General features: G+C 36.6%; 1 protein-coding gene across 1 annotated transcript in view; it reads right to left on the reverse strand.

Moving 5' to 3' along the window:
• The window catches only part of PARPBP (PARP1 binding protein), a 50678-nt gene that overhangs the window by 19474 nt on the left and 3439 nt on the right, over window positions 1-27765 (reverse strand). Inside the window, exons 3-7 of the mRNA XM_061371897.1 lie at window positions 23363-23593; window positions 21452-21562; window positions 19891-20061; window positions 16066-16220; window positions 1004-1187 (exon numbers count right to left, since the gene is read on the reverse strand). Of these exons, the coding sequence (XP_061227881.1) occupies window positions 1004-1187; window positions 16066-16220; window positions 19891-20061; window positions 21452-21562; window positions 23363-23593 (852 nt within the window). The remainder of the gene's footprint in view (window positions 1-1003; window positions 1188-16065; window positions 16221-19890; window positions 20062-21451; window positions 21563-23362; window positions 23594-27765) is intronic.

Consider the following 27765-nt stretch of genomic DNA (forward strand, 5'->3'; position numbering starts at 1 on the left):
TAAGGAAACAGGAAGATACAGCGATGAAAGATTCAGAAGGAAAAGCACATTGGAAGCTTGATTAAAATTTGCTTAAATTTCATGTTACCATGAGGTAGTTCCAGTGATTTCTCAAAACAAAGCATTCTAATAATTTACATTCAATGTGTTTGCAGCTTTAAAAAAGTTTCCTAGCTAAAAATATATGGAATTGGATAGTTTATATATCAACCATGTAAAATAAAATAATTAAAGCTAGTTGATGTTTTCATCACAAATGAGATAATAATATAAACCTGAGTAGATACAGGTTTAAGTACAAAAAAAACAAAACAAACACAAATAGAAAGTCTGTATTCTGTTCTCCACACTTGACAAAGAACTGTAAGTATCCTAATTCTTTCTACGAGACTAAGATCATTAATAGTTTCATTGCTGCCTTCAAACTAATAGAGAAAAAACTTACACATTGGTTGGTTGGGGGTTTACTTTCACTCCCCTCCGTCTCCACATTTTCCCATGTTTTGGAATTCTTAAACCCTGTTTTGAAAGCCTTACCCTTAGAAATATTGATGCTGAGCTAATTAAACCCTGTGTATTCTAATCAAAATTACTGATACATGTTCTGAAATCTAAATTCCACTTTCATGAGGATTTTTATTCGGAAATCTGCTATAGCTCTATTGGCTTGCAATTAGTGGCAAACATCATGCTTGTAAGTATCTACATCTATAACATCTGTACAACAAATTGAGTTTTGAAGAGTATTGTATTTACAATTTTGAGGTAAGAAGTTTAGTTTAAGTAAATAAGCTTTTTGAAATCCACACTGTAATTCTCAAGTATAAGTCTTTCAACAACTTTAAAACCACCATGTAGAAGAAATTACACTGCTCTGTACTGTTAGCAAAAGATAATACTCTATAGAAAGTCCTTTAAAATATAAAGAAGAAACTAAACAGGCAAAAGACATTTGCTTTCTTGTAAAGCTAAATAGTAAAAAGAACAAAAGAAGTCCCATTACCCGTGCTGGACTAAGTCCAGTAGTGCTGGCAGTCAAGGCTTCATGTTGTGAATCGATAATATTTTTAATCTTCAAATCCAAATCTTGTACAACGTCCTCTACTGCCTGACAGAAAGGATCCCCACTGCTTCGGCCTTTTATCAAATGCATCTTCACTGTTGACAGAATTCGCCCCCCTGCGATTCTGAAAATAGGCACAGGGTCATCTCCACATTGATCTTGGCAGCACTTTAGTATACCTATTAGTGTTGAACATAGTCAGTCTTCACAGTTAATCAAAATGCTTCAGAGAACAGCTTTGATCTTTTAAATCAAACAGCAGTGTAGAAGTACTGTCCAACAGAATAGTTTGCTTAAAAATATTACAAGGAAAGGTAATTAATTCAGCATCTAGTAATACTCTGAGCCACAACACAAAACTAACTTCTCCATAAAAGTTCAAATACAAGTAGTTTCTTTAAACCTCCAGGTACTGTTTTGCTCATAAGCTCTTAAGTGGGGGAAAAAAAAAATTTCACTAGAACATGACTTCAAATTTAACAGCCTATCACATTTTTGAGTCTTTTGTGCTATATGAAAGTACTTCAAAATATCAATGTGCTTTCAGTTTTATTTAAATAGACAGTAATTATACATGATGAACATCACTGTTTGCCATAAAGCTCACGCTGTTTTCAACAACTACAAAAAAAAATGGCTACAGAAAAAACTTAGTAGTTTAATTATGAAGTGTCCATGCAGTTTGACATAAAAAAATATAAATAATTGAATCTGATTGATATAGCAGCTTTACTTCAACACTTACAGAAGGATATGAAGGAATCCGTGAGGGCACCTAAACTACATTTAAGCTGTTCGTTTCATTTCATGGTCCTGTACCTTGAACCATCCACATTGCATGTATGATAGACTCCATTTGGGATTGGGATCACTTCTGGATTAGAACTACCAGATCTCTCCCCAGTGAAACTCTTAAGTGATTAGCATTTACGGTATTATTTACAGAACATTTATAGTACAGATAAAGCTCCAATAGGCAGTACTGAGAAAACTACATCATGTCCTGCTCCCTCAGAATTGCAAACCCCACATATTATATAAAAATCGAAATAGAGCAGGCTGCCAGGCAGACTACATTATTCTGAATATAAAAAAAAAAAAAAAAAAGGAAAAAAAATTCATTCTTGCAGATTCACAGGAAAAACCAAGGATTTTGTGTAAAAAAAATAAAAATTGGCCACTGAAAATGAAGTTCTTGTGAAAGCACACCTTGATTTACCCACACCTGGTGAGTGAGAAGAAGCAGTTACAGCTCCAAGAACACATTTCGCTGGCCCTTTATAAGTGCATCTTTCCACTCAGGAGATGAAAGTGCTCCCCTGAACAACATTGCTCACAATTAAAAAAATTATAAATTGGTTATAATTTATAATTTTTATAATTGATACCCTCCCCTTTTACTTTTTTACGTACAGATGCTTTTTCACCTTTGAATACCAGCTAATCATAGAATAGTTAGGGTAATAACACATGTAAGAGTAAAGGAAGAAATAAAATCATAACAAGAGGCAAAAAAAATCCATTCTGTTAAAAAACCCTCAATCCCAGGAACGACAGTTAAAACTCTGTCCCAGAAATACCCTGAACTGAAATTGGAGATTAAGACAGCACTCAGGAAAAGTATCATAAAGATCCTCTGTTTTTACAAGGCGTGTATTTATTGCCAGTGTCAGAGGCAATCTCCTGGGTTCATGGACCCTTCTTCTGAAGTTGAACAATCACGTTTCATACACTTAAAGTACTATTCTCCGCAGTGACAATACTGACTCAAAAAATTAAAACAAGCAAGAAAACCCCCAGCCTTCTAGTCCCAATATTTTTAACAAAAAATTTCAATGAAGCTAGATATGGCTGCGATGCTAAGTTCAGTTATGAGAATGTCTTCTTGTCAACTTTGGTGTTTGTGTTGTTTTGTTTGGAGATATCCCCCCCCCCCCCCCCCCCTTTTTTAAAGAAAGAAAGTTTTATAAAGCCAAAGTTAAGCTCAGGAAAAAGCAGCAAAAGCAATTCCATTCATTTGCAGCTCGTCCTCTAAGAATTTTTTCCCTTGTGAAACAGATTGGCTGCAATCTATTGCAATAATTCATCTTCACTTTCCAATTAACTTACAGTTTCTTTATCCAGACTTTAAGAAACACTAGCCACTTTTCTGCAACATCTAAAAAGTGGGTAGGATAGACAACTCGAAAAAAAAAAAAAGAAGAAAAAAATGTAGCCTGTTAAATCTTGCCTTTAACAGCACAGCTACTGAAGTTTCACTTTTTCTTTTTTCTAAGAGTTAGGTTTTGCGTACAAATCAAAGCAGAAACATAGCACATTGAAGGTAACCTGACATCAGTCTGTTTAGCTCAGACACCAGTAGTTTTATGTATAACATGGACTGTATAAAACAACTCTATATTCATTCACACACCCTGAACTCTTGAGCTGCTATTGGCACCTGTGGTAGAATATGTAGGTACATCTATAATGCTGTAAATCGTAGCTCTGCCAAAACCCCACAGCAATAGCAGTGGCTTTATTACTGCAAGTGACATAGCCAAAAGTGAAATGATGACTAATTTTTCACCTTTCTAAATGCTTACTAGCTTACTCCATGCTCCTGCCTACTTATCCTAAAAGGATACCTTATAAATTGAAAGAAAGGTATATTTTATACACATTAAATTCTGAAGATGAATTTTAGAATTTTAATTGGAAGAACATCCATTAAATGAAACTTTGCATGTCTAAATTAACACAAAATATAAAATAAGTGGGCAAAGCTAGCTAATAATAGGAATTGAGTCACAGGAAAACCAGTTTGTTAATATTGTTTCTTGTCAAAATACATAAAGGGAACTGAGCCAGAGACCTTGCTGTTTTGGCTTATTCTGTCTGAATAAGAGTCTTGTAAATAACTTGGAAAACCTGAAGTTAACTTAAAACTTTTTTTTTTCTCTGGCTTTTTTCCAGCTCAAAACCTAATATTTCCACACAATTCTCAGCTTTAACTTTTACAAATTAAATATTATTCAATTCACATTAGATTTGCAGGCTTGTTTAAACAGAAAAACTTCTGCTTTGCAGAAATTTAAGCACAATGTATCCGCCTAGCCAAAAGAAAAGTCACTATGTGAAATCGCTCTGCACAGAGGTCAAGAACCATCCAGCTCTTAAAATAAATAAATAAATAAATATATAAATAAAACATTCTGGTATACCTCTGCTCCAAACCCCTCAATTTAGTCTAACCACAAGAGAATGAAAAGTCTGGGAGGGGGATATTATCCAGTACAAGTTGTCAAGAGGTAAGAAGAGAACACAGTTGAAGAAAAGTTTTGTCTCAGAGATGCATATAGGAAGTGTAGCCAAGACTTCTGATGCTTCTTGCCAAACTTCTCTATTTCCCTGAGCCCTAAACTGACACTTTCCAAAATAATACCCTCAAACAAGAACAGCACTGCATTAAATGAGTGGTATCTGTTCCATAAATACTGTTCTGAGCCTAGAACTCCAAGGCAAACCAGCAGATGAAGGGATTGACTGGTCTTTGAAAGCCAGGTTCAGTCCTTTCTGTCTATAGATACACTGAGCTTACTTACATCATTATAATTTCCACACATTTTACATATGTATACATGTATGTCTACAGGAAGAAAAAGTATTATTATACATGTACCACTGGGCATCGGTTAATTAAGATAATCATATGCTTAATTTAAATGCTATGCTCTGTGACTATTACCTTGTAGCTTTCCACTGAGAATACCAAACTGTGATATTAACTTTTCCTGTGTTTATTTTTTTGCCTCTACTACCCAATGCCAACTAAGGATATTTGCTATTAGAAGCGGAGTTCATTTAAACTCTTTTTCTCCCCATACTCTTTCTTTTCCAGGAGAGAGTTCCAGTCCCCCATCCCATACACACAGTACTAACTGCAGCAAAGAAAAGTTTATTCATACTTCAACTAGAATTTATATAAACAGGCCAAGACATAAAATGCTGATCTAATGTGTGTGCATTAGTACTCAAATATTGTGCCACAGCTTATGCAGTTTTACACCAGGATATGATATAACAAAATAAGTTACACTGTAAGGTTTGTGTTATTAGTCTTGAATATATTTATAAAATGTTGAATCCCTGTAATTTGTGCTATTTCATGAATATTCCAAAGCTTAGTACAGAAAGTCTTAACTAACCATGTCTAAAAGTTTCAAAAGTACTGTCAAGCCCATCTCAGTAGGAGAGGCATTCTTTTCATCTCTTTATGCCATCAAAAGCACAAATGAAGATGGCTAGGGTTCTGTCCATGTTTATAGAATCATTTCTGTGGTAAAGAGTATCATCCTTTTCCCAGAAAAGATAATTCACTGGTTCAAAAAAAAACCAACAACAAACCCAACTTAAGAAATAACTATTTTGAAGATGACACTATACATTAATTCAACAATAAATATAATATTTCTATTTTAAGCAATCAAATTAGTTACCTGAGTTACTTCAGATCCACTAGTAGGACTTCATTCCATATCAAGTTAAATTTAAAAAGACTAATTAAAAGCATGAAGATAAAAGTGTGGTAAAAATGCAACTTGGAGTTTTGGGGGCTTGTCTGATTTTGGGGTTTTTTTGGGGGGGGGTGGGTCGGGGTGGTGGTGTTTCCTTTTGTTTTTTTTGGGGGGGGTTGTTTGTTTGTTTTTGTTTTGCTTGTTTGTGATTTTTTTGTTGCTTGTCCTTTCACAAAAAGGAAACCCTGTGCTAGATTACTCTGATATTACTCTTTAAAAGGTTTATATTAGTAGAAGATCAGTTGAACTTAAATGAACTTCGAAGTATCTACCATTGTACTAGAAAAACACTTTATATGAACAGAGTAAGGTTGAAAACTATTACCTACTTTGAAGTTACTAACAGCTAGAAGGGCAGCAAAGGTTTGTTTGAATATGGAATTACATGGAAAAAATTATCTGCCTTTGGATAATTTTTACAACAGCAAAAGTTACGAGTTTTAGTTCTTAAACCTGAAAAAGGAGCAAGAAACCTAATTGAATTCAAGCATGAACTTGATACATTAAACAAAGCAATACCATTTGTCTAACTCAATAGAGAACTGGTAAGACCTTGTCCCTTTCCAGTCAGGTGTCTGCTAGCAAGGTTTCTCTGACGTGTCATTCAGATCATAGGCTGGGACTGATATGAAACATTCTAGGATGAAGCGCTTCAGTCTTGCATCTACGATCTTTTAAACCATATTGAAGGAGCACTCATCAACTCTAGTTAGCAATAAACATCTAGCAGTTACCACTGTGACAGATGTTGTAAAATAGCATTTTTTTTAAATAACTGCCAATAAGGTCTTCTATTCATAGTCATGTGCAACAATATTTCTTTGTTTAAAAGGCATGAAGTGAAAGAAACCTTGGCTAGAAAACTCACTTCTACCTTCATCTGTGACAGAAATAACCAGGGAAAACCAGCGTAATTATAAATACTGAAAAAAACCCAACCTAATAGAAACTATCCAGCAGGGAATCTTCAGACGTGAAAACCTGGATGTAACAGTACAGTGGCCATCCTCCACTGAGTGGACTCAGCAAAGTCCAAATGTGACCATCAGCATATCTGCCCAGTATTCCATAGTAAGTCCACAGCAGAAGAGACCTAGAACCAACCATCCTTTCTCTTTCATGGCCTGCAGTATTCATTTGCATCAGCAGTTGGAAAGGGTCCAATAAACATTACCATCTACCATTACACAGTCTCAATTTACACTCTTATTTCCTACACACAAACACCAGGACTGGAGAGTGGGGGGGTGATGGGAAAACATGTGATGGCACAATTAAAGACTACATTAACACATGCATCTCAGGCAACTGAACTAAGACTTCACTGGCAGCCTCTTAAGTGTTTAGTTTTACAGACAATGTTCAGTTAACATTTTTTAATTTTATTTTTTTCTTTTTTAAATTTACAAGTTCCCAAACATTTTACATCAACTGACAGAAGGAATGCCTTACCATCTTCAGTATGAACCAGCACCAAGAGGAGTAGATAGTTCAGGTGGGATTTATCTCACCTGTCTCGTAGCCAGAGAAAAACAGATGTCTACATGAAGATAAAATGAATCATATGCTAAAAATTCCTTATTTGCTTCAGTGCTTCTAAAGGGAGTTAAGAAAAAAAGAAGTAGCACAGTGTAAAACTACCTGTTAACAAGGCATTGTATAAATCTTATCTTCTGTCACTAGTTGCTTCTACTAAAAATATTCTCTGATCTTGTGCCCATTTGAACCTTTTTGCCTTACATCATCTGTGTCCTAATCCCATCTATTTCTACCACATTTTCCTTATCAAACCATCTTTTCTTATGTCGAGGTAACTACTTTATTATAAACTGAATTCCTCGCCTATTTTGTTCTTATTCAGATTATCATATAAACAACTTCCTCTGCCTACCTAAAATCTACATGACATTGGCAAGAGCTCTTCTTACAGAACTGTGGCCCCTTAGTGTGCAAAGTTAATATGATGCAGAAGTACTTTTATGTATTTTCTGGAAATACATCTTTTGTAGAAAACAGTAAAGTAACATGCAGAAAAAAAAAAAGTTGATGATATGGACAACATTCAAAACCTGATAAAAAACAGAACAGATTCATGAAGCCTATTCCAAGAACAGAAAAAATATATGAAAATTCTATTATAATAAGGTAAATATTTTTACTCATTCATTTCGATTTTTCCAACAGAGGTAAAATAATAGATGACAAATGTATATCTATCTACTTATGTACCAGGAACAAATGTCTTGACACAGATTGTTCACACCTAGTGGTTTTGGGGTGAGAGGGGATCACAGCCTTTTTCTTTGTCACAGACTTAGGTAGTTGTTTTAGAACTTTATAAAAAGTTAACCTTTATATTTTTAATTTAGAGCTACATGAAGAGAATTGCAATTTAATTATAAATGAATAGTTCATATGTAATTAATTTCAGATTTTCTACAACAAAATTGTATCAGTGAAGTTATCTAAATTTTGAATATAAAAAAGTAACTACATCAAAGCACTTATTACTCAAAAATTCCACCTCAAACAATGGACATATGCTTTATTACTCTAATTGTTTAAACCATACAGAACTAAATATTAGGTGAAGACCCTACTTTAGGCCCTTCAGAGTTTTGCAGTCTATAAAATTGACAATAAGCACAGCAAAAAAGAATCCTGTTGCTATTTTTCCATGTTGCTGCTGCTGCTGCTGCTTTTGCTCTATTGCCAAAAATTTCTATATTTTTCCTTGGTGGAAGAAAGCAGAATGACTCTTCCTCAGGAAGTGCAACCATCTAAAAAGTCTGGTATCTTCCCAACAACTTATTGCAAAAAAAAAAAAACAAATTTGGCTTTCTGTCAGTGTCTGCTCCCACCAAGATTACTTTTGGATTTTCTCCATGCCAAGTAATAACTCCTCAGGTCCAGTGACGTAGCTACTATAAAACTAAATAAACTTCTCATAATAAGATTCTTGATGAGCAGCCATGTGCATTCCATCCTACAGTTCCATTGTTCCTCCATAACATACCCAATTTAACAGTTCCCTCTGGACATAATCACTTCCCTGGAATTTACTGAAAATTGTCAGGATTTGAATTATTGACAGGGAGCTGCCAGACTGCTTCTCAAATCTAGATTAAAGGGAAGCCTTAGAAACAGAAGAACAATATCTGTTACAATCACCTAAGAGTAAAATTTTTCAATCCAGGACTGATATAAGTGTCACACAACCCCAGCCTCCATATCGTCTTTTTAATTAAGGGACTACACTTGAATATTTAAAACACAATAGTCAGTGTGCTCTCCAGCACAAACCTAATTTAGAAAGTTAAGGAAAGGGACAGCAACTTACAAAAAAATCACAATTTAATTAAATGCAGTATTGCACAATTGGAGCACTTGAGATACCACACTTCAACGGTGATGACTTAAGTCAGACTTACCCTCAAAAGATCAGCCTTTTCTACCAGATTGCTTTCTTGAAATTCCAATTTAAGCCACAATTATTTTAAAAATTATCTGCCTCTAAATATATCTTTTAAACAGTCTCAACATGAAGTTTAAATGAAGTCAATCAAATTAAGGTATATCAGTATTTCCATTTTAAAGTTGAATGTGTGGGGAAAGCAGATCATTTACTTCAAAACTTTGTTAAAGCATGTTAGTCCTTGAAGTGGGAAGCCTTTTCAAGGGAAATTTAAGAGCCTGGTTTAAACCTATTTTTTCCACTTATAATTATTTTCTTAGATAAGCCTTTACAATACTTTTTCTTCAAAACGTAAGAACATTTATAATTAAAACACAAGCACAATATTTAACATTGTAGAACAGTAATATAGTCTTAATTTGACTCACTCTACATAATCAGTATCTTTACTGTAAATATTTAGCACCAAGACATTCTTCAATGATGCTCAATAGTCTTCATTTCAGTGATGATGACCTGAGAAACTAAGATTAGTGTGTCTATGTTCTCAGTATTTTACTGAGAAACAGCACATTGCGAATATTCTAAAAAAGTGTAAGGAGATTTAGCCAGTAAAAGCAATAAAACAATTAGAAGGAATAACCAAGACATGGTGGGACAACCTGGGAGCTGGAGTACTGCAAAGGATTGTGCAAGAGCACAACACCAGGGGGTACCCTCTGTATGCAAAAGCAGCTCAGAGATATGGAGGAGCTCTTCTGTTGAACAGACAAGAGGCTTGTTGAGAGCTTGTGAATCAGGGTCAGTATTTGTTATAGACAACCCAACACACACGAGGAAATGGGCAAAGTACTCTTAAAGTGACTCTCAACAGGCTCTGTATCAGAGACTGGTTCTTAAAGGGAATTCTACCACCCTAATGTCTGCTGGAAGAGCATCAAAATGCAATGCAAACGGTCAAGGTTTCTAGAGGGTAACAGAGATACTGGATGGGTAACACACAGCCAGGTCTGCTATCATTAAGAATTACCCAGGGATGTGTAGGAAACAAGAAATATCCACAGCAGCCTTGGCTGTAGCAATCATGGAGTTCAAGATCCTAGGACAGTGAGGAAAGCAAGTAGCAGATTATAGACTGTGATTTAGGAGAGCACATTTCACCTTGTTCAGTGAACAGGTCCATGGAATCCCCTGTGAGAAAGACCTAAAAGGCAAAGGAGCTCAAGAAAGTTGATGTGTTAATGACAGCATATTACAAGCACAGGAACAGTCCACCACAATACTCAGGAAAACATTTAGAAATATCAGCAGACTGGCATGGCTAAGCAGTAAACTAAACAGTGAGCTTCAATGCAAAAAGGCTTTACACAGGATGGAGAAGTGACAGGTTACAAAAGAATAACCTAGAAACATTTCCTGGGCATTTAGGGATGCTGTCAGGAAAGCCAAAGCTCAGCTGGAGTTGAGACTTGCAAAGAATGTTGAAGCTTCACCTGCTGCTTTTGTATTAAGAGGCTGAACAAAGAGGGACCTTTGCTGCAAGCTAGATTTTGCAACAGTGGAACAAATGAAACTGAGAGAACTCAATGCCTTCTTTGATTCAGTCTTCATCCATGCCTCTGATCAGAGAAAGTTTTCAGAGACATGCCAGCAGCAAATAAGGATCGAGTCAGAGTTTACTCAACAAAACTGATCCAGTGTAAGTCCATTGGACCAAATTGGCTACATCCAAGAACACTAACAGAACTGGCCGATGTCCTCATAAGGCCACTCTATGCCATCTTTGAAAAGTCACAGTGATCAGGGGAGCTCCCAGACAAATGGAGAAAAGGAAATGTTTGGAAAAAAAAAAAAAAAAAAAGACCAAACAAACAGTTTGGGGAACTACAGGTTCAGCTGTCTCACTTTGTTCCCTGAGAAAACACTGCAAGAAAACATTTCTGTGCATGTGAAGGATTAGGTGGCATCTGATAAGTGTAAGCATGGATTTATTAAGTGTAAATTATGCCTAACTAATCTGTTTACCTCCTATAACAAAATGTCTGGTTTTGCAAACCAGGGAAAAATTTACCTTCATTGTAGCAAGGCTTTCAGCACTGTCAGAAAATACTCTCAACGTACAAGTTTAGATATTACAATCTGGATGGATGGACAACTGAGTAAAAACAGGTTGGATGATCAAGCTCAGAAGATAATAAATATACTGTATCTGGAGGCCAGTAACAAATGGAGTACCACCGGGACCTAGCCTGAAATCTGATTTTTTTCTTTTAAATATCCTTGGCAATGACATGGTGATAAAAACACATGGTCATCAAGTTTGCAGATGACACCAAATTGGATGGAACAGTCAATATACTTGAGGGCAGAGCTACCATACTGTTACCTAAAGAGATAGGAGTAATGGGCTGACAGGAACCCTATGAAATTCAGCAGGGTACATGAGGTCTTGGAAAAGGATAACCCCCTGCAGTGATACAGGCTGGGGACCAGCTCCATGTAAAAGAACCTGGGAGTCCTGGTGCATGTTCAGCAACCTAACCATGAGCCAGGAGCGTGCCTTGGCAACAAAGGCAGCCAACAGTATCCTTGGCCGTTTCAGCAGTAGCGTAGCCAGTAGTCTGAGGAATGTGATTATCCCTCTCTAATCAGCACTTGTTGGACCGAACTTAAAATACTTCATCCAGTTTTGGGCCCCCCAGACCAGAAAAGACGCTGATAAAGTGGAACAAGCTCAGCAGAGGCTGCCAAGATGGTCTGGGAGTCATGCCCTGTGAGAAACAACTAAGGGAACGGCTTGTTCAGCCTGGAGATGAGAAGACTTCAGAGGGATCTACTTACAGCTTTCTGGTATCTCTGAAAAGGTAACCAAGAAGATGGAGCCAGGCTTCCCACATTAGCAGTTAATGAAAGGAAAAGAGACAACTGGCACGAACTGATACAAGAGAGGTCCCACTCAGTATGTGGGAAGAGGGTGGGGGACACCAGCAATGGACACAGTCACCAAAACTTTTAATCATGAGGACACTCAAGCAGTGGAACAGGTTGCCAAGAGGGAGACTGAAAACCTCAAGGATGAAGACTGCACAAAACTTGACTGGATAAAGCCCTGATTAACCTCAGCTGATCCTGTAACTAGGCCCGCTCTCAAGAGGATATGGGACCAAAAACATCCTGATGTTCCTTCCAACCTGAATTACTCTGTGTTCCTAAGCGTCATGGTGTAAGCCCAGCTGATAACACAGAATCATGCAGCCATTCGCTCACACTCCCCCCCCAACCCCACCTCCTTACCTCCTCCCTCCAGGCAGGATGGGGAAAAGAATCCAAAGTATGCGAATTCCACAGGTAGAGATAACAGTCCAATAACTAAAGTATAATAAAAAACTACTACTAATAATAATAAGGGAAATAACAAGGGGAGAGAATATAAAACTAAAAAGGGGAAAAAAACCACCAAGAACAATAACCAGCAGTGATGAACAATTGCTCACCACCCACCAATACCCAGTCTGACCCGAGCAGCAAGTTGTCCCTTCCAGGTGAGAGCCCCCAGTTTATATCCTGGACATAACATGCTGTGGTAGGGAATACCCCTTTGGCTAGCCTGGGTCAGGTGTCCTGTCTCTGCTTCCTCCCGGCTTCCCACGCCCCTCCTCACTGGCAGGGCATGAGACTGAAAAGTCCTTGACTGGGGTAAGCATTACTTAGCTGCAACTAAAAACATTGGTGTGTTTTCAGCACTGTTCTTAGACTAAAGTCAAAACACAGCACGGCACCAGCTACTAGGAAGGATAAAAGTAACTGCTACATCTGAACCCAGGAAACTATGTTCAAGGAGCCATATAGGCAATGTTTTGTACACATTTGCACAACTTCCCAGCAACTCTAGAACACAACTTCAGGGCTGCATGGACACTATTCAATTAACTTAAACATCTGGCACAAAACCAGATAAAGTTGTGTATGCGTTCTCTCCCAAAATACTATTGAAACCTCCAGATGCAATCACAGCAACACCTAAAAAATAGCATTTTCCCTGTCAAGGTAAAGTTCAGTGCACTAATGCACGTACATGATCAAGTCAAGCTGTATAATTTCAACAACTGACTGTAGAAAACTACTCACTGACCTGAAATGTAGACACGCTCCAAAGCATAACGCTTGCTCAAATGTGTTGAATGAAACAATAGTTAACTTTAAACAGCTACTAATGTGAGCTGTGCAATAGTGTCACCTAGTGGCCAGTGATTACAGCGAAATCAGTGCCGAGCTAATTTACTACGCATTTACAGTTTCTTCTCTACAAAATCAGTGGGGACTCTTAAAGGATACATATGTATACACACAAACACATCTATATGGACTAACAAGTGCAGCATACAGTAAGCAAACTGCTTTTCCATCATTCAGTTTTAATCACACATCTTTTATGAACTTGAAAAAAAAGTAATTTTAGAAATAAGCAAGATTTTTCCAGATGCAGGAAGCTTTATAGTTTGACCTAAAATAGAAAGATTTCCAGAACGATTGATTAGTGCTACACTTTTTCATTTATACCAACAGAAAAGAGTTTCCAGACCCTTAGGTATATAATAATCATTCATTTCACTGACAAATACAACATTGATAAGTTTTTTGTCAGGAAACAAGACACAAAAAGTAGAATATTCGAGCTATTTACTGCATAAACATTGTCCAAGTCTTACTCTTACAGAATGTGTAAATAGCTTTAGGGTTACAAGTCTTACACCAACCACAAACTTTAAGGAATGTTCATGCTACTGATTCTTAAAACACCAATGATTTCTTCTAATCTTAGACATTTAGAGAATGAGGAGAGGAAAAGCTGCACTATTTCAAAACTTCAGAGATTTGTAAGAATGTTCGTTCTGCTTGGTAAATACACTGAAACCAAAGTTCATCATATCTTTCCATTTCTCCTGTTACCACATCTGCTTACACTGTGCCATATTTAAACCAAATCATGATAGTTTGACTTCCCACTGACAACCTTCCCATCCCTCATCTCATCTACTGTTCACCTTCTTATCTGAATATTTCGTAAGATACCCACTGTAACAAAATGAAACAGAAATAAAAAAAGACTTCTAATCATTAAGTAAAAAACCCAAGAATACTGGCCATTTGTGGCACAGCAAATACTGAGACCTGGGTTTTACAGTTCGGCTAATCTCTACATCAGAGAAACAGCAATACCACAGACTGGTTGTCCAGTTTGCTCTTAGATTTCTCAGCAGGTTTCTAAAGACTAAGGAACTGAAACTTTAGATTGCAATAGTGGCAGAACTACTTTAGAACTACTTCTAATGTAGAACTGTATTTTTTGGAATTCATAGTAACTGTCATATCACAGGCATATAGACAGTCCTTGTTCATATAGCTTTCCAAGCCCTAAAGAACACCAATATCTTTCTGTTCATCAGTATTGTGACCCTTACAGTTTCTAAGCTGTATACTACTCCTATAACATTTGAGAACTTCAGCATAGTCATGAAGATTCTTCCAAAGATAGCCAACTAACTGGTATATTTCTGTAAGCACTGAGCTACTATATAGATACATATGTAAAAACAATACTAGTATTCTAGTTATAAAGCCCATATGGAGTACAAGAGATACTAGAAATGCTACAATACAGCTAGCTTCCATTCTTGGTCAGTGATACAACCGACACCACCTACACATATGCATGCAACCTAATGAACATGCTAGAATCTCACATTAACAACATTTATATCTCAGAATAAATGGGACAGGAGGTACAGCAGAGAAAGCAGCAGAATACACACCTGAATACTGAAAAGAATTTCCAAGCTCCAGAGAACTATCCCAATTACAAACTGAATTCCCAGTAACTATCCCACTGTCTCATATGCCTTAAACAGAAGATGCAACATTTTATGTTTGTTTATGATTTCTTGAACTGTATATACCTGGAAAAGTGGTCTTTCCACTCTAAAAAGTTCACGCACATAAATGTTATTTTATTTCTCATTTTTATCAATCTACAGGGCTAGATAAGATTTAAATAAAGAAAAAAGCATACATTAGAAGTTGAGTCAAAAGTTTTCTTTAATCACCAGCACAGACAGCATGTCTCTGGAATCCAGGATGTTGAAATGAAAGAACAAAGAAGTAGAATCAAAAAATAAAACAAAACCTGCAAAACAACTTCATAAACACTTCCCACTTCCAGCTTCAATGTAATCTGAACAGTAATTAAAATAATGTTTATGGCTCACTTATAGCAGTTTGTTTTCAACTGTGTGGATTAGGCTTGTTTCAAACTAAGATAATGAAGTATCTAGAGCAGCTTATTTGCTAAAGTTTTGTATAGAAAAATTACTGATGATAAATGAAAAAAATTGCTTAAGAAAATTGTTCTTCCCTCTAGTAAGTACTAATGCCAGCACTTACCAATTCAAATTCCTGTGCTACAATTACACTTCTCTCTAATTAATCTCACAGCTATAAGCCTGCCCAAAAGACTAACTTCAGGTCTTAAAAACATTCAAAATCACTGACTTCATAAGAACCTTCCTAAGAAATAAGTGTAGCACTTCATTTACATAACAAAAAAAGGCTAAATATAAATAACTAATGTAGTCATTTGTCAGCAGTAATAAAGACTCCTTCATATAAGGGTATATACAATGAAATGACAAAAAGGAAGTTGATAACTAGCAAGAAATAAAGCACATGTCAGTCTATGTACTTACCAAAGCCACTAGACTGAAATCATTGGAAGTTCATCAACAGCTATGCAACTAACCAAATAAGCATATGTACACTGATTTGATAAAAATGTAACACAAATAACCTCCAAAATATACAAGCTTAACAATTGTTTTTCAAATATTTCTATTTACTATTAAGGTTCTAGCTGTAAACATTTATTCTAAATTATTAAATAAGTAAACAATTAGATTTTCTTTCATTCCTCAAGACACACGCACAAGAAAAAAGGGTGTTTGACAAGACAAAAATATAACAGAAAATTCTATTACCTTGGATTTAAGATTTCACCAAGAATTTCTTGGAGTTTATCAATAAAATTAATGAAGTTAGAAAGTCCCTTTACATGGGCTTTTAAAGGATCAAACAACGAAGATGCACAGCCTCTTCCTCCAATTTCTACAGTTCGGATAAAAGATGTTGCCATCTATTTGGAAAAATATTCAGAAACGTGAAACTGTACATATATGCAAAATGTATGTGTGATGAAGTAAGCCTCTTCTACAGGTTTTTAAACAGTGTACAACAGCTGGTTGATAGAAGAAATTTAACCAAATTTAATAGAACACGTCTTATTGGCAAGCTTTGCATACCTCACCATGAATACTTGCAAGATTAATACTTAGAGTGTAGCAGTATTAAAAAAAGCCAACCACAAGCCAAAGAAAAAATGACCCAGTTAAACTGATATTTACATTGGTTTCCTGACAGCTTAGGAAAAACTTTATTAACACATGGTATAGATTTTTTTGTTGTTGCTACTGCTGTTGAAATGCTCATGCTGATCCCACATAAACTATTCTCTTATTCAGAAAGCTCTCTATGACCAAAGAACGATTTTAACACATGCATGCAAAAGGGGACCACAGTAGTGCATCTATTTTCAAAGGTGCAAATAAAAATAATATATAATCAAAGCTTCTGAAAAATTACGAGTTATCACAGGTACACAATTCTGAAATTTTCTATATACTTTTATATGCTATAAAGACCACAAAATAAGAAATATCCCAAAACTAGTACACTTTAGGTGATAATCCTTCAAAGTTTAAGGCAACAGTCAGCATAAAAAGCCTGGCAGTTCTCCAGAAAGGTGAAAGCAAAGATAACAATCCAATACGCTTGACACAGATTCAGTAAATATCAATTCTACATATAAATTTTAATTTCAGACTATACAGCTAAATCATAAAGCTCTTTGGACTGGAAAGAATACAACTAAAATTACTCTAGCAAAGAAAGTAAACCTGCCAATAAACTTGCCTTTGCGTTAAAGATTACCTGTGGATCAAGTACAGTTCATAGGACCCTGCCTTCCCAATGGAAAATATTCTGGCTTTGCAAGATTTCTACAATACACAGATGCCAGAAAAGATGACTTCTTTACACGGTAGAGAAGTTTCCCCTCTGGCAACCATGAGGAAGAGGTAATAAATCAAGTCCAAAGACATAGTTGTTGGTTTGGGGATTTTTTATGCAATGTTAACAGAGCATTAGGAGCTAAAATAATTAATTCTGGAACTGGGATTTCACAAATATTCCTTATTTATTCAACCATAAAAATCAGAGAACGCAGCTGCTTCAGTGACTGCTACATACCCACACCATTTTTCGTTGGTCTGCTGTTGTCTGCACTGAGGCCACTGTGCATGCAAAATCTGATTATTTTTAATATGAAGGCAGGCCTATGGTGGTTCTTTGCAGAAAGAATTCTTACTCATCTTATTCCAACTATTTTTGAGATGGCTTTGTGAAGACTGTAAATATAAATGGAAGTATAAATGCACCTCACAAGCCCCTGTAAGCATTGCACATTGATTCTGTACCTTTTTATATTCCTATACAAGAGCACAGAGTATACCACTGTCTTGAGGGTTTTTTTCCAACTGTGCCTTTGAGATCATGAGTATACCATATCAATCATGCCTTGAAGAGTATTTCAAGACTTACCAATGACTGGAAAGCATTACCCTCTCCAAAGTTTGAGTCAAGGGTGAAAAAACTGCACTGCCCTTTCAAATTTTGCCCTCTGTTCTAGTGTCCAAGTCAAAGTCAGGGTTTTATGACAAGGTTGCTCTAAGAAAAGCAGTTTGTACACAGAAATACTTTAGGTTCCAGATTTCTCAAGTTTAACATACGCACAGAAAATGCTGTGCTAGTATAACCAAAATACTTACAGAAATTTAAAACCGAAATGCATTGTAATATGTGGGTTGGTTTTGTTAATGTTAATACTGCTTTGCAATAATTAGTAAACCTCATTGCTGTATTGTGTTTGCATGGAAAGGTTTTGGTAGCTGTGGCTTCTGTAAGGAGCCGTTAGAAGCTTTCCATGTGTTTGATACAGCTGATCAGTGACAGAGGCAGCAACTATGAAATAACGTATTTGAGAAGGGGAGGAAAAATAATCACAAAAAAAAAAAAAAAACAAACCAAAAAAAACCAAAAACAACTGTACAGTGGCAGCTGGAGGGGGAGAGAAATATGTAAGAGAAGCAGCTCTGCAGACATCAAGGTCAGTGAAGGAGGGAAAGAGGTGTTCCAGGTGCTGGGGCAGTGATCCCCCTGCAGGCAGCAGTGCAGGCCACAGTGAAGCAGACTGCCCCCCTGCAGCCCATGGGGGTCCAGATGGAGCAGATACCCACCTGCAGCCCATGAAGGATCCCACACCAGAGCAGGTAGATGAGTAAAGGGGGCTGTGACCCCATGGGAAGTCTGTACCAGAGCAGGCTCCTGGCAGGACCTGTGGCCCCATGGAGAGTGGTGCCCACACTGGAGCTGCAAGTTTGCTAGAAGGATTTGTGATTCCACAGGGGACCCACGCTGGGGCAGTCTGTTCCTGAAGGACAGCACCCTACTGAAGGGACCTACACTGGAAGGTCCTAGCCTGTGAAGAACTGCAGACTGTGGGAGGATACAACTCAAGTCTGGGGAAAACTGTTACCCATGGAAGGGACTCTATGCTGAAACAGGGGAAGAGTGTGAGAAAGAGGGGAAGTGACAACATGTGATGTACTGACCACGACCCCTATTTCCCTGTGACCCTGCACTACTGTAGAGGGAAGAGGCAGAGAAAAATCAGGAGTGAAGTTAAGCCTGGGAAGAAAGGAGGGGTAGGAGGAAAGTGGTTTAAGAATGAGGTTTATTTTCTATTACCCTGTTCTGATTTGATTGGTAAATCAACTTTTCCACAAGTAGACTGTTTTACTCATGACTAATTGCTGAATGATCTCTTCCTGTCCTTACCTTGACTCAAAAGCCTTTCATTCTACGTAATGTCCCCTGTCACCTGAGGAGGGGAGTAATAGTACAGCTTTGGCATGTACCTGAGGAGCATTAGTGCACCATAATTGCTTTCATAGCTAGTCGATAAGCAGCAACATCTAGGCTAATGCCATCTTTTCTTCTTTTTTCTTTGTTATGAATAGCCATGATTTCTCTTCACACTATTTACCAAGATTTCAAAAATTTAAAAGCAATAATAAAGCATTCTTTATGTTTAAGACAGGAAACGTTTCAGGCTTTCAGTCACTGATTCGGATGAACAGTCTTGATGCCCATTTTCACAATATTACATTTTAGAGCTTGAGGTACACACGCACTCAATCGGGATGCTGAGGATGAACTCTTCATTAGGGACTGTAGTGATAGGACAAGGGGTAATGGGTTAAAACTTAAACAGGGGAAGTTTAGATTGGATATAAGGAGGAAATTCTTTCCTGTGAGGGTGGTGAGGCACTGGAATAGGTTGCCAAAGGAGGTTGTGAATGCTCCATGAGACCTTGGGTGATATGGTTTAGAGTGAGGTGTCCCTGCCCATGGCAGGGGGATTGGAACTTGATGATCTTAAGGTCCTTTCCAACCCTAACCATTCTATGATTCTATGATTCTTCTGTGCATCTTTATATCTTATGACCAAGCAATCACCCATTTATTCACATAGAATCTCTGCTGTATCTTTTGAACCTAGAAATCATGTTTATGGTGGCATTTGACTTGCCTTGCAAATGTCAGTCTTGCATGAGATTAAAGCAACAATTTACATTCATAGATGTTTTTAATTTCTTCTGGTCTACAGCAAGTTTCATGACACATACCAGGAAAATAGACATTTTTTTCTCCTGTGAGGCATGTTTTAAGTTAGTGAAGGCTTCTCTATCAAGTCCTCTGTCAGGAACATTCAGAATATGAGCCAGTGCCAGATCATCCTTAGAATTCACCAACAGGCTTAAATATGAGCAAACACACTTCTTTGCCAGGATTGTCATCTGCATAAGAAAGCAACACACAAACTAGTCTCTAAGTTTATTCCTTTTGTACATATATATAAAAATACATATATTTGTGAATTAGATATGTATGGGGATTCTGGAAGTATTGAAAAGCAAGCATGATTAACATGTTAAAATCATTTATACTGTGCTTGAATATTCACAAAATATTTGAGGGTTGAATCTATAGCTATTAAAATTGGCTATCAATTTCTACTTGGAAACTTCTTCAGATACAATCCTTCTCTAACCCAAGGCAAAAGACTAGCACTATTAAACCACATTAGAATTTGTCATTAACTTCCAACAGACTAAGATTTTAAACAACTCGCCAGCTCTGCACCAAATTCAGTAATTTTTCCCTTGGCTCCCAGTGGATTTCAATCAGAGTTTGGACATAAACTGTGACCCAGGTCCACCCACACAACCAAAACATACGATTGTAATTGCTTACATTGCAGCACTATTCTGGACCCTGTAAGAACAACTGTCCCAGAACTGAAGAATTTTGGTTTTTTCGAAGCAAAGACAAGACCAAATAAAGGCCATTAACAAAAGGAAAGCTAATGAGAAAAAACTATATTTACTATGGAATTTCCTCTTATTCAATGGGATGTGTACAACAGTCATAGGCACTAAAAATACCAAATGTGTGTGATAGTCTGAAAAGACTATTTTTACTACCCAAGTGGGAGCAGCAAAAAAGCCATTATGTAAGTGGCAGAAGTGCTACCAGGGAGATCCCTAGTTCAGAAAGTGTTTTCTTGCTCAGCAATGTTTTGGATTGTACCTAATTATTGAATTGAAGTTGTCACTTATCACAAGGAAAGGATGTTTGGAAATGACTAAAGCTTCTGTAAATAAAGCAATGTAACAGTATTCAGTGATTGCAGTTTTGGGGGTTGAAAGGGTAAAATCAAAGCATCTGGCATTCCCAGAAAGTCCTCAAGTCCTCTACTGGGACAGACAAATGTTTGCTTTCCTATAGCTATCACTGCAGTGGCTCTTCAGATTTATTCTGTATGTAAGGGAGTAGGTGCTAATAAAATGAAATTGAAGAAGTTTACTTTACCTACCACTTCAGCTCATAGTATTAGGCAAATTATGTAACTCTTAGTCAAGACAATGTTTAAGTGATGGTGTACTTGTAGAAGAACTCATTCCCTTGTGTTTCAAGGTAGATTAAATCTACATCAAATGCCTGTCATAAAAAAACCCTGTCTTCCAGATTACAGATTTCCACTCTTAGCCTCATGCACACACCTACAATATCCTCAATTAATACAGAGTTTGAATACACATGTTAATGCCAGAAAGAAAACTATGTTATATTTCAATCTTTTTAATATATACAGAACAGTACAAGAGACACAAAAATAATTTTTACCTTTACATTCTCATGGCCATGTCTGTTGACTGGTGTGGAAGGAGTAAAAATAACAGAACCATTGTTTTCTTGTACATTCACTAGGCCAGAAATGAATTCTAACAGTTGTACCTTTAATAGAGAAATTAGAACAAATATGAAAATAACTAAAAAGGAAAAGTAGTATTAAAACCTGGCAAAACTATATTTCCACCAATTTGCTAACATTTTGAGGTTAACACAGCCCTTAGAATGTACTTCTGCATTTAGTCTTAAAAAGTACAACTGTTTTAGTAGAGAAATAAGATTCATTTAATAAAGATGTAAGATTCAAAATAACTGCTTCAGATATTTTCTAAGTTATGCAATACATTTGCCCTAAAAGCAACTGCTTACGTTTTGCATTTATTTTCCTTATATTATTTTCCTGTTTAGGAAGAGCTCATTAACCCATGAAAGTTCTCCATTTTCCCCATGAAAATAGGAGTAATAATAATAATAAATAAAAAAAGAACAAAAAAACCCTCACCACCACCAAACAAACAAAAAAAAAACCCCATGAAAACAAAGAAGATCAGTTTCCATGCCTTTACTGAAGTTCTGCTTATAATCACTTTTGTGTCTGATGATCACATCAGTGTTCGAGTGTAGGTTCTTTGAACCTTTAAGGAACTAGACAAGCTGGTTACAAACATAGTTGTCATAGAATCATACAATAAATAATTCAGGTTAAAAGGGTCCTATAGAGATCATCTTGCACAAACCATGCTTGAAGCAGGATCAGTTTTATCAGGTTGCTCAGTGATACTGATCCCAGATTTTCATACCTCCAAAGGTGAGATTCTACATCCTCCCTGGGCAACCTGTTGCAATATTTGACCACATGGAGAAATCTTTTCATTCTTACTAGGGCTAGAAAGTGAACAGTTTTAATCACACTGTAGCTAGTAATTCATGATATATTATTATATATTCTGTAGTATGGTATGTCCGTAGCATACTTCAGTTTAATTAACATTCATTTACTGATAGCTATAGCTTCCCTCATATAAAAATTATGATCTAATTAAAAATACATCAAATTCAGAAGATTAAATAAACAGTAATTTGTTAAGTCTGTAATACTGCAAGTGGACAGTAAAAGCAGACAATTAACTCCTCTCTATCATTGGAAGCTAGAAATACATGAATCTAAATCCAATATTCATTGTCTTTTGGCCTTTCCATAGTCTAGAGAGCACAAAATCAAATAAAATCATGTGGAATGGTTGTTTTTCAAGCTTAATTGCTATTTACATATATTTTTAAGCAAAAAAACAGAGATCATATTAATTTTTCCTACTTTTACAGTGTAAAAGTGGAATACACACTAGACCTTCTCTAGCTTAGAGTATGGCCTCACATACAGAACATCTGACCTGCAATAAACTGCAACAGAGCTGTTGACTGAGTGGCTGAAGAGGTTTCTGAAAAAATGTATCATGAAACTACTTGTACTATAAGGAAGTTTTTGCTTTTAAAGAGCATGGTATTTTAAGATAAACAATAAAAATATTTTTAATGGTTATCAACATACAATCAAAATCCCATGACATGTGTTAATCACTAAGCTTTGTTCCAGCCTTATCAAATCTCTACAGTTCATTTTTCAGTTCCACTTCTGGCAAAGAACGATACACTCATAGAAGAGCTGTGAGACTCACCTATCCAGCAGGACAACAGAAAAGTAGGTTGAGTGAATTTAAGATCTCCTTAAAGGAGTTGATAATTTAAACTTATCTGTTTCTGCAGTAGAACAGCAAAGTAACTTGTGAATAATTCAGAGATCCCTATGTATATTTAGAAGTGTCATAAACCCATAACTGGAATCAAAATATGTCAAAAACAAACAAAAAACACCAGCCAAGAAATAAAATAAACAAAAATACTTACAGGAGCTATGATTTCATCTTCAGATATAAGTCCAAGACCACAGCACTTCTGATATATATCTATTAGATCTAGCATACTGCTTCTTATTAAGAAGGCATGATAGGCTTTTTTCATGTCAGCATAATTTTCAGGTTCTTTCATGTTTTCATATGATAATCCCAGTTTGTCATATAACAAGTATTTCCAAGTTTCCAATAAATCACTAAGCGAGACTGTGAAATCTCCATGGTGCTAATAGAAAAAAAGCAAGCATTATGTTTTGTATTCAATGTAGTTTTAAAAACAACTTTTAAACAAGCTGCATATATGTATTAAAAAAAAACCAAAACTATTATAATCTCAATGTTTAATAAAGCCTTATAGTTGAAGTTCTTCTAGTTCTTTGCCTTTACAGTGAAGTTACATACCAGGTATGTATTAACTTGACTGGTAAGTAACATGCTGACTTTCATAGAACTACTGCTTACACATTTATCTGCAGAAATAGTTTTCAGCATGGCACACATTTACAACCCAAAACCAGTGATTATAGCTCTATTACCTTGCTTCAAGCAATAATCCAGGAAAACATGTCACATCCAAAAAAAACAACTCTTCTCCTCTGTGCTAGTATAGTTATATTTTAGCATAACATTGATAGTGTTGCTACATAGATCTAACATATATTAAAACAATACACAACTATCTATTACTAGCACGATAGCTAACAATAACTCTAACAGGATGGGCTACAACCTTACACCCAGCTCCTGGCCCACTCTCCCTGTCAAAACTATTAGGTTAAACTCCAGGTGTCCCTCTGCCTCCTCCTCAACTTCCAAAAAGGAAAAAGAATTACAGCTTATCAGACAATTAGTACAATTAATAGAGACTAGCAGAGAGTTAATTTAAAATAGCAGACAAAGTAACTAAATGACAATAAATGTGTGGGTAGCAAAATAACTAACAGCATTTTATATCAATTGAAGAACCATTCCCTGTTAGAGACAAGAAACTCAAATTTATCACAAAGTAAGTAACTTAAGACGCTTGTATTACAGAGGCAGACCTATGATTGTTGTACACACCCCAATGACATGAGCCGGCAGCGTGCACTCACAGCCCAGAAAACCAGTTCTGTGATGGGCTGCATCAAAATGAGCATGACCAGCAGGTTGAAGGAGCTGATCCTGCCCCTCTGCTCTCGTGAGACCACACCTGGAGTATTGTATGCAGTTCTGGTGTCCTCAACATAAAAAGGACATGGAACTGTTGGAACAAGTCCAGAGGAGGGCCACGAGGATGATCAGGGGACTGGAGCACCTCCCACATGAAGACAGGCTGAGAAAGCTGGGGCTGTTCAGCCTGGAGAAGAGAAGGCTGCGTGGAGACCTCATAGCAGCCTTCCAGTAACTGAAGGGGGGCTACAGGGATGCTGAGGATGGACTATTGATTAGAGACTGTAGTGACAGGACAAGGGGTAATGGGTTAAAACTTAAACAGGGGAAGTTTAGATTGGATACAAGGAGAAAGTTCTTTACTGTGAGGGTGGTGAGGCGCTGAAATGGGTTGCTGTGAATGCTCCATTCCTGGTGGTGTTCAAGGCCAGGTTGGACAGAGCCTTGAATGGCAAGGTTTAGTGGGAGGTGTCCCTGTGCATGGCAGGGGGGTTGGAACTAGATGATTTTAAGGTCCTTTCCAACCCTAAATATTCTATGATTCTATGAAGTCCCTTTCTTCCCTAACCCTTGAGAGGAGTGCTCTGTTGACCTTTGGTGAACAGAAGCAGAAAATGCATCAACAAGAATGACTAAAACCATGTTTAATTTATATATTAGTTTCACATATTTTTTCCAAAGGACTTACATCAATATGGGGACATCTGCTATTACTACATTCATATGTAGGGGTGTATTAAGTCATCATGCTTAAGCACTTATAAATGTAAACACTTAATCGTAAAACAGTAAGCCTGTAGTATTGTTGTGCAGTTCTAAACTAAAAGGAAACAAACAAAAAAAAAGAAATAAACTTTTCTTTAAAGTTTATTGCTACATGGGAAACTAAGAATGACAGATACTCAACGTAGTCCATAATGTTGCATGTAATTTGATTTATGAAGCAGAAGCAACTAAAGAAACAAAACGTCAGCAAACCTAGTGTAGTAGAAGGTCACACATGCAAGCAGCAGGGCACAAATGACAGATAAAAAGGTGAAAGTGTAACAGCAGATAGGAACAGAGTGGAGCTGAAATTTACAGATATTTAAAAACAAGCCATATAACTGACAAAGCCTTATTATTTGAGTCACAAACCAAGTGATGCACTACTGAAGAAAGTAGGACACAAGCTAGATACTATCCAGTTGTGATAAGAAGCTACAGGAGAAAGCAGTTATTCCTACACTCTAAGAAATAAATAGTTAAGTACAATACATAATCCTACTTGCTTAATCCTTCACACTGTCTTTTTTATATTCAGTAAAATATTGCTTTTTAAACCAAGCAATTCACAGTTGGAGGAGCAGGGGGTGGATTAGCTCACTGAGCATCAGACATTTTAAGTAAGTTTTCCAGTTCAGTTTCCAGTTCAGTGTGGGGGTATAAGGAACTGCAAGAAATCTGAGCCTGTCTCTTGTGGTTGCCAACAAAGGAAATGAATGTATTGACAATGGTTAAAGACCGCAACACTGAGAAAGCCAGAAAATCAGTTTCAATCCCTGTAAACCAAGCTATGTATACAAGTAAAGAATTGCATTAAAATGCTACTTATAGAAATGAAAATATAGAGAATTCTGCTACTAATTAGGCTGAACTAATGGTAACAGAGACAAAACACAGGGTTTGAGTTGCAGATTCACATACATATTTCTGGCCTCTAATTCACAGTTTGGTTCTTTATTCACTAATTGTTAACCTGTTTTGCATCATCTCTTGACCACTGACCCTGGACTTCTGTACTGTTCTCTGGCTTTCCAAAATTCCAGCTAGAAGTTGCTGATCTCCCTACACACCCATATCTTATTATGTTCTTTGCTTATTTTCACCCTGCTCCCAAATCTTCGGACATTCTCAGCCAACGTCCATCACAGTCTCTGTTTTCTCATAGCCATGTCTATTGCAGACTTCTCCGCATTACTATACTCTGCATCCTCCCAATCCAACTTCCCCTCACCACTTCTTCTTTCATGTGAAATATGTGACCTCCTCTTTAACAACTACCCTTCTCAGTTTTGCCCACACCCTGCTCTTGGGTCAGTATCTAGTCCCCACTTCAAGCTGTTAAACTTTTTCAGCTGAGATCCTTCTGAGTAGGACATCAGAATACATGCAACAAGTAATTTTGCAATTGTAGCAAGTTTTCCAGTTTTCACCAAAGAAACAGGATTGATACTACCAGTATCTAAAGCCTTCCCCAGTAACATGGCAGTAAACCCCCCTCCCCCCATATTTTATGGTCATGCAATTCATTATGTAACATGATATAAATGCCCTGCAACTGAGTAAGCAGGCCTTGTTTTGCTATGCCAGTAAGGGCAGATAAACCCTTTAAACTAGACAGGAGTTATTTCACATTTTCACATTAAGCAACTTTAATCTGGATAAAATTACCTACAAACACCATTAGCAACTGAATACAAAACTAAATACAAAAACAGGTCAGGAGCAGTTCTAACAATTTGAGTTGTTCCAGCCCAAGAGACCGCTCCCTCAGGTTCTAGCATACATAACACAAGTTTCCCAGGAGACCTGGTTAAAATATATGATTCCAATATCAAAATAGCAATTATTTTGGTATTGCCTGGACTAAGAACTAGGAGTGAATATGAAACAGTACCCACACGTTACTTTGAGTACTTTTTACTTTCTAATTTGTGCATGGGTTATGATAATTCAGTACTATGACTTGTATGTTATTCTGCAGATTACCAGAACATTGAAATAGCATGTATGTTTTCTGAAAAGCACTTGTTTTCCACTTCAGCCCCTCAAAAATAGCAACAAAAACCAACCCAAAAAGTCATGTAAATATGTCAAAATCCAATTTAAACGAATCAAAACAGCAGTAGGTTGGAGGAAAAAAAAGTGATGTTGTTAACTCACTTTGTTTAGAAACAGTCCTTCACAAGTACTAAATTAAAATACAACTTCAATATAATATCTAGTAAATCAAAATCTGTCCTCACCAGATCAAGGACCTGCAGAGATTAACAGTGTTTACTAGTGCTGTAAAGGTATTTAAAAACCAAGTAAAATTGTACTCTAGATATTAACCTTCGTGATTAGGTGCTGTGACAACATATTCTATTACTTATAAAGCAAATTTGTCAAGAGTCTCTGATTTTAAAAAATAATCTAAAAAATAATGTGGTGTTTTGCAGTAAGCATATGTCAAGTCATTAAGAGCTTAAGGAAGTTTTGCAT

This window comes from Neopsephotus bourkii, unplaced genomic scaffold, assembly GCF_033783945.1.
Source record: "Neopsephotus bourkii isolate Nb327-2 ecotype Australia unplaced genomic scaffold, CSIRO-AGI_Nbou_v1 NB_1589, whole genome shotgun sequence".
Lineage (NCBI taxonomy): Eukaryota > Metazoa > Chordata > Aves > Psittaciformes > Psittacidae > Neopsephotus > Neopsephotus bourkii.